The sequence below is a fragment of the Lolium perenne genome, chromosome 5 (genome assembly GCF_019359855.2).
Source record: "Lolium perenne isolate Kyuss_39 chromosome 5, Kyuss_2.0, whole genome shotgun sequence".
NCBI lineage: Eukaryota > Viridiplantae > Streptophyta > Magnoliopsida > Poales > Poaceae > Lolium > Lolium perenne.
In genome coordinates this window covers 37702624-37709418 of record NC_067248.2, presented here as the reverse complement: position 1 = coordinate 37709418, position 6795 = coordinate 37702624, and the positions used below count along the sequence as shown (strand labels likewise).

The window sequence follows — 6795 nt, the reverse complement described above, 5'->3', positions numbered from 1 at the left end:
GGGAATGTAATAAGGTAGCGGATGTTCTCGCCGCATATGGTGCAAAGCTGTGTGTGATGTTTTCCAAACCGTGGCCGGGTCATGCTCCGGACTTTGTTCAGGTTGTTGTTGCCAGTCATATTGATGTGCATGTTGAGTAATGGAAAAGTTTTCCAGTTCAAAAAAAAAATGAAGCGACGCATATCGAACGTTGAAAGTGGTCGCGCGTGTCCGTTTCCGGCACGAAAATGGCCGTTTCTTACCGCACATCCGTTTAGGGTTGCCCCCACCAGGCAAACACATTTGGGTGGTAAAAATATTCACCATGTAAGCTGAGATGCATAAAGCTAATGAATTAGCAGTGTTAGCCAACTAAGTATTCACCATTTTTATTGATACATCTATGTCTCTTTTTTTCCGCTGCAAACATGAGCCAGATGCTAGGATGACTCTTGATGTAGGCTAAAAATGTTGTGATCTGATTTCGACAAGGCTCCAATCCGGCTTGAGCCGGAAGCTAGTTGAGCTTGCAACTATGTATTCGGTTGATTTCTCATGTCTTAAGTGACCAACTCAACATATACATTGATTTCATGAAGAGAAGTCCTGAGTTTCTAGCTTGTGATACTCTAAGTGGTCTTGCTATCAAGTTGGTTCAAACTGGACATCATTTGACCTTTCCATTGGTATATCATCTGACTACTCTTGCATTGACATTGCATGTGGCAGCATCAGTTGAGAGAGTTTTTTCAGCCATGAACATTATAAAGACAGATCACAGAAACAGGATTGGTGATGACTGGCTCAACGATTTGATGATTTGTTATGTTGAGAAAGAGATATTTGCAAAAGTTCATGACAATCAGATTATGCTTCGCTTCCATTCATCGAGGTCATCTACCTCAACATTTTAGCCTTCCTAGCTTCAACATAACTTAGTGGTATGCTACATTTCCTCCATTTCTACTTATTTTCGAGTTTTTAGTGATTGTACTTCATGAATCATGAATATTGAAGCTTGTGGAGTATTTGTTTTGCTATATAGACTCCCTTTTGTGCAACAAAAAAATTAGTCCATTTTTGTTCGCCCCCCTCGGCTCAATTCCTGGCTCCGCCACTGATCTCATGTGAGCATAGCTCAACACATACGGAGTTGCCAAACATGTGATGAGTCTCAAATCAACTTAGCTAGGGTGAGCATGTATGATAAGAGATATATATTCTGAGTTGATCCGGGCTACCAAACACACCCGTAGTGGTTGAAGAAGGCAAAGATTTCTAATGTACCAAATAAAAATGGTACTTACCTAGAGGCCTCCTCTACGGTTTCCATGGTAAAAAAAATATTAATATGGTACTCTGAACAAATTAGACATCGTTTTTTCTATGATATATGTGTCAACACAGATTTCATAGATGTCACATATTATTAGAAAGTGGTGTGACTACCAACAGAGAAATGGCATACAATGAGGAGACATACCACAATAACACAGAAAAATGGCATACAATACATGAGCCCAAGTATTTCTTGAGAAATGTGACACGCTTATTTGAAGACTCTTTTTATGTCTCCACAGTTCAAAGATCCCGAGAAGACCATGATCACCTTCAAATAAAGGCCAATGTCTCAAAACTAGCCCAAATATTTCTATAGCTGACAACATATGTAAGATATAATCACTAATCCATAGAACCTGTACTGGCTCACATCCAAATAAATTTAATAGAATAAGTAATATGAGGAAAAGATATATATATGTGTGTAATTAAGGAAGTTGTTAATGTACCATCAATAAAGTAAATGGAATAAGTAATCTAAGGGAAAGATATATCTAAGAAAGGAAAGTAACGACATTATATGGAAAATCATACCAAGTTTTTATGTATCTTAGTAACTTAGCACATACCCATAATCATTACAGAGACCTTCAATTTGGGGGCCAGCGACTACATCAACATATAAGTTTGCACCAGGGAACTACCATCATAGGGCTCTGTACGAATTGCCAAGATGCTGAAGCGAGCTGGAGCAGAAAAATCATACGATGGAGTAATCCCACCAAATAACTCAAGGAAAACTCACTTGGTCAATCAAAACAAGCTTAAGATCTATAGGCCATTGACTTCATCTGCAAATGCTGATCGATTGAAGGTTCTTTGTCGAGCCCATTAGTTTGGACAATAGACTGATAGAAACTTCTATAATAGGGATACACAAAACATAGAAGTTTAAATTATAACACCATAGTTAAAGGATTGAATGATTTAAAAGAACACCAGATAACAAGCAGTGGAATATATAGAAAGAAGAGAACATTTTGCTAACAACATTACTTATTTAAGGTGTGACATTATACCATGCATTGGATCTTTAAATTTGACATATAGATATGATAAAGTGAACTGGGAATAAATATTACAAAGAGAATCAGTTCACTTCCATGTTCCTTTATGACATTGTCTATTCTTACATTTCTAATTTTATCTTACTATAATAATTGAATGGCTATATATATTCAGAGGACTGCACCACCATCTAAGCCAGTGGTTACTGTTACTTGGAGCTCATATTTTGTCTTTTTTGTAAAGCTATATTTCAGTAGCACAAGGACACATTGATGCAAACTGTTATCAAAAGGATGACCCTAAAAAAAACATTGTTAAATAGTAAAAGTGCCAAACACATTGGTTACTGTTTTTTTTATGTTAATCGAGCTACCTAACTAGCTGTGCTTGCTAAAAAAAGAGCACACATATATTATCTTGTTGATTGATGGTTTTAATTTGCTTTGCAGAGTAGATGACTTACTACATTGTCACTGACCGTCAAGCTGTACCATAGCCTAGTGACCTAGATGAATGTTACGTCATATTTAGTGATCATACATACCGTATTTTTAAGGTCAGTGACCGTATTAAATGGTAGAGGGTAATTTGGACATTTTATCATGTTATCCCAGCGGATCATCAACGAAGTGAATACTACACCTCTAGGCTAGCACAATAAATAAAATAGTAAATCAATCTACATTAGCCGTCCTCATAATCCTCGGATTCATCACCGTCGTCTTCCTTGATGGTGAAGTCGTTACGACCAAGGTACATGCAGTCCTCCTCCTCTCCACCATGTCTCCAGTTCGCAATGGATTCGCTGCGATGTAGTATGCGATGGTTGCTGTAGACCTCCGGATAGTAGCCATTGTCGTAAAAATCTTCTCCGCGTACCATCTTCTCGAACTCCAGCGTGCGCCCGTGGAATCCCTCCTGATTAGCCGGGTGCACGATCCTGATGCCTGCTTGCTCGCAGAAAAGGCACCGGACTGGTTCTGCCATACATATACGGTCAACAAGTAGTAATTATGGAAGGTCATAAAACACTTCAGTTTACGAAGAAGAAAAAGGCCTCGGAAGGAAGCTGTCTAGCGAAATTTGCCTAGCTTGCAAAGTTAAATTCTGCTGAGTTGGTTGTGCTTGATTGCTTTTGCAAATGTCTACCATTCAGTTGCTCAGGGTAAACAAGTCGAGTAACAAATAAATGGTTATTTGTGGTCAGAATGCATAGTATAATTCTCTCTTTTTTTCAGACTGTTTTTAACGGCATGAATTAGGAAATCTAGTTAATTAATTCACCGGTAACAACCAGAGATGATAGTGGTGTAAAACTGTGAAGTTTCCAAGAAGTGTAACTCTGTGACAAACCATGTCATATATATGGATAGGCAATGTGTGATATGAGCATCAGAATAATTAATGAAGATCCATGTATATCTGATGAAATAAAAGAAGGGGAGCATATATATACCAGCCCCTGGTGGTGGAATATCCACAGGGCAACATAAAAGCTGGTCATCATCGCCGTCGTTGCTAAGCTCGGCAAAGAAGAGTACTGGGGCTGAACATACAGATCCAACATTTCGAGTCACCAGAAAGTTGGCATGTGTGTGGTGGTAGTATTCATCATCATCATCATCATCGTCAGTATCATATCGCTTCATGATGTATTCTTCACTGTTGTCAGGACCAGATACGGATTCATTGACACCACAGACCACATAAAGCTGATAGCAGGTGTTGTCTCCCTATAAGATCACCAAATTCTGATTGTTAGATCATGTAGGTTTAATTTGGTTGATGAAATTTGGATAGAAGCAAACAAATGTAGAGGAATATATATGACCGATAAATGAACTCACCGAATTCTGCTTCTCATATCTCCTTAATGCATCCTTGACCTTTTTGCAGATTCTTTTATGAGCCCTGCGGCGTTCACTTCCCTCTGACATGGTATCATCGAACATCCACTTGGAAACGGAAACTGGCTGCTGCTGCTTGGTTGTCATGCCAGATGCTAGTAGTGTGGCAAGCTGATGGACAGCTTGAGAGGAGAGCTGCTGTTGGGCTCCATTTGACAGCAGCAGTGACAAGACTTCGGGCTTCTTGCACGAACTGAGGAATCCTGCTTGGGCGTCAGGATTGCGGTGGGGGTACCATGCCGCAATGGCAGCAGCCCTAAAGGCTTCTTGTTCTTCCATGACACTGCTGTAATGCTTTGTCGCGGCCAAGTTGAGATCCGTCTCGATCAGAATCCGCATGGCCTCGTGCATGCTGAGATCTTGGTGACAGGTGCAGAGGAAGGAGAGGAGTCCATAGAAGGACAGGGCCTCGATCCGCATCAAACTCCAGGTCCCGACGAAGTCGAGCTCGCGTTGTGGAGTCAGTGGTGGGAAGTTGGCTTCGTACCAGATGGTGTTGAGGATGATGTTGGAGACAGGGTCAAAAGGGCCGTAGCAATGGCCAGCCTTGAGCATGCTGCGGTGGTAGCGAGACCCGCCCGGCATCCTGGCCAGCGCCTTGAGGTAGAATCCATGGATGGCATCAAGGAGCACTCGTCTGAGCGACCATGAATGCTGGTAGGGAACCTTGGTGATGTGCGTGCGGCGAGTTGCGGCGAGCTCCCACGGTCCGATGAGGCCGCTGCCAGTGGGAGGAGGATACAGAACATGTGCAGTCTCCTTAGGCTTGAACAAGGTGTGGAGATTGTTGAAGATGTTGTGGTGGTAATAATTTGGATGCACTGGCGAGAGCAGGGGGACGGCCTTGTGGAGGGATGAGCAGAGCGAGAGCCACGCGTCGGCGAGCTGCGGGTGCTTGGCGGCCACCGTGGCGCACCTGAGAGCGAGCCTGAGGGCGCCGTTGGTGGCGGCGGAGTCTGGGCGGAAGCACTTGGTGCCGCGATCGTCGACGACGATGCGCGCGGCGACCAAGGGGTCGGCGTCGGCGAGGAGAAGGTACCTGACGGCCTCCCAGTCGGCGAGGTAGGGGAAGAAGCAGGTGAGGAAGGTGACGAGGCCGTCGAGGGAGCGCCGCTCCGTGTCCCCGAGGTCGACGGCGACCGGCGGCGAGTAGGCCTTGTCTGCCGTGGCGGCGAGGAGGGCATTGACGATGATGTTGGAGACCGGGTCGAGCAGGCCGACGCAGACCCCCGAGGGGAGGAAGCGCCGTACGACGTCGGAGCCGGCGAGCCGCTCGAGGGCTTTCTTGTAGTGGCTCTGGATCTTGAGGAGGAGCTGAGACCTGTCCTGCTCCCTCTCCTTGTGCCACGGGGAGCCGTCGTCATACAGCGCCGGAGTGTAGATGCGGAGACGGCCGGTGCTGAGTCCGGCGTGGAGGCTGGCCATCGCCGGAGACCTAGCCGATCGGGGTTTGGATGGGGATTGGGGTTCGATCGATTTGGGTGACGAGGGGACGGGGCCGACCGTCGGGGTTTCCGTTCCGTTCCGAGAGGGAACTAACCACCGCTAACCTTTTTCTGGCCGGCCCATGAAGGCCTTTTTATAACGGACCGGGCTTACCTTTTTTGAACGAATCGAGCTCACCTTTTCTAAAATGAATCCTAGAAACAGTTTCTCTGAATAATGAATATCAGGAAAAAAACTTTGCTTCATGAACCGAATGAGAGCTTATCTAAGAAGTATCTAGGCATTCCAACATATGTGGGTACATGTAATGATGGTACTTTTAAATATTTGGCATATGGTATTTAGGAACACATTCAACGATGGATTCAACAAATCTTTTTTGGGGAGAGAGAAGTTCTAATAATGTCAAATCGTCAAGCAATACCCCATCTTCTCGATGTGTTCCTTCAAGCTACCTAGAGGACTATTGAAAATAAATATATACTCTTAGCCTCTTCTAAGGGATTTTTGGTGGGAAGCAAACATGGACAAAGAAAGTGTCAACACCCGGATTTTTAAGTCCAGATGCCTATTATGCCGTACATCGCAATCCCAGGAATAATGTTTTTGCGAGACATAATAGTAAGTAGCATAGAGTCATCATTTATTACAACACATATTGTCTTACAACCATAGATCACAGGATCCAATATTACACGAATATATTGTTCAACATCACAAATAGTAGCGGAAGCGAAGTAGTAGTGGACGATCTATTCCACAGGCAACGCTTGACGTTAGAAGATGATCCTAGTTATCGTAGACGTCCTGTTGTCCGTCATCCTGATACTGGTGCTCTCCTTCATAGTCTGGCATTTGAATAGCCAGGGCAAAGCCATGAGTACTTGTAAAGTACTCGCAAACTAACTCTAAGATAAATATTCATTAAGTGTAAGGAGGTGCTAAGCTCTAGGTTTATTTGCATAAAGCCAAGTTTTAGTTTCATAAATCCTTGGTAAAACCTTATCATGTGCTAGACTAACTCAAGTGGGAACATTAGTGTCATTCCCACAACTCATTATGGATCACCATAATGTCACCTTTCAAACCACCATTCATTTTTAGAACCAAAACA

General features: G+C 43.6%; 1 protein-coding gene across 1 annotated transcript; it reads right to left on the bottom strand.

The window, feature by feature from the left end:
• Positions 1 to 2821: 2821 nt before the first annotated feature.
• LOC127320827 (uncharacterized) lies at positions 2822 to 5755 on the bottom strand. Its single transcript, XM_051349914.2, has 3 exons — positions 4176 to 5755; positions 3785 to 4061; positions 2822 to 3308 (listed from the first exon to the last, which is right to left on the bottom strand). Exons 1-3 carry the CDS (start codon positions 5658 to 5660, stop codon positions 3013 to 3015), a joined length of 2058 nt encoding a protein of 685 aa, XP_051205874.1. The 5' UTR covers positions 5661 to 5755; the 3' UTR covers positions 2822 to 3012.
• Between the last annotated feature and the right edge of the window lie 1040 nt (positions 5756 to 6795).

What these genes read in the sequence shown, in the direction of transcription:
- LOC127320827 (XM_051349914.2), bottom strand. Translation starts at nt 5,660, where the DNA reads ATGGCCAGCCTCCACGCCGGACTCAGCACCGGCCGTCTCCGCATCTAC. An exon ending in GATATGAGAAGCAGAATTCG is followed by an intron (nt 4,062 to 4,175) that starts GTGAGTTCATTT and finishes GTGATCTTATAG; the next exon opens with GGAGACAACACCTGCTATCA. An exon ending in TATTCCACCACCAGGGGCTG is followed by an intron (nt 3,309 to 3,784) that starts GTATATATATGC and finishes TATGTATGGCAG; the next exon opens with AACCAGTCCGGTGCCTTTTC.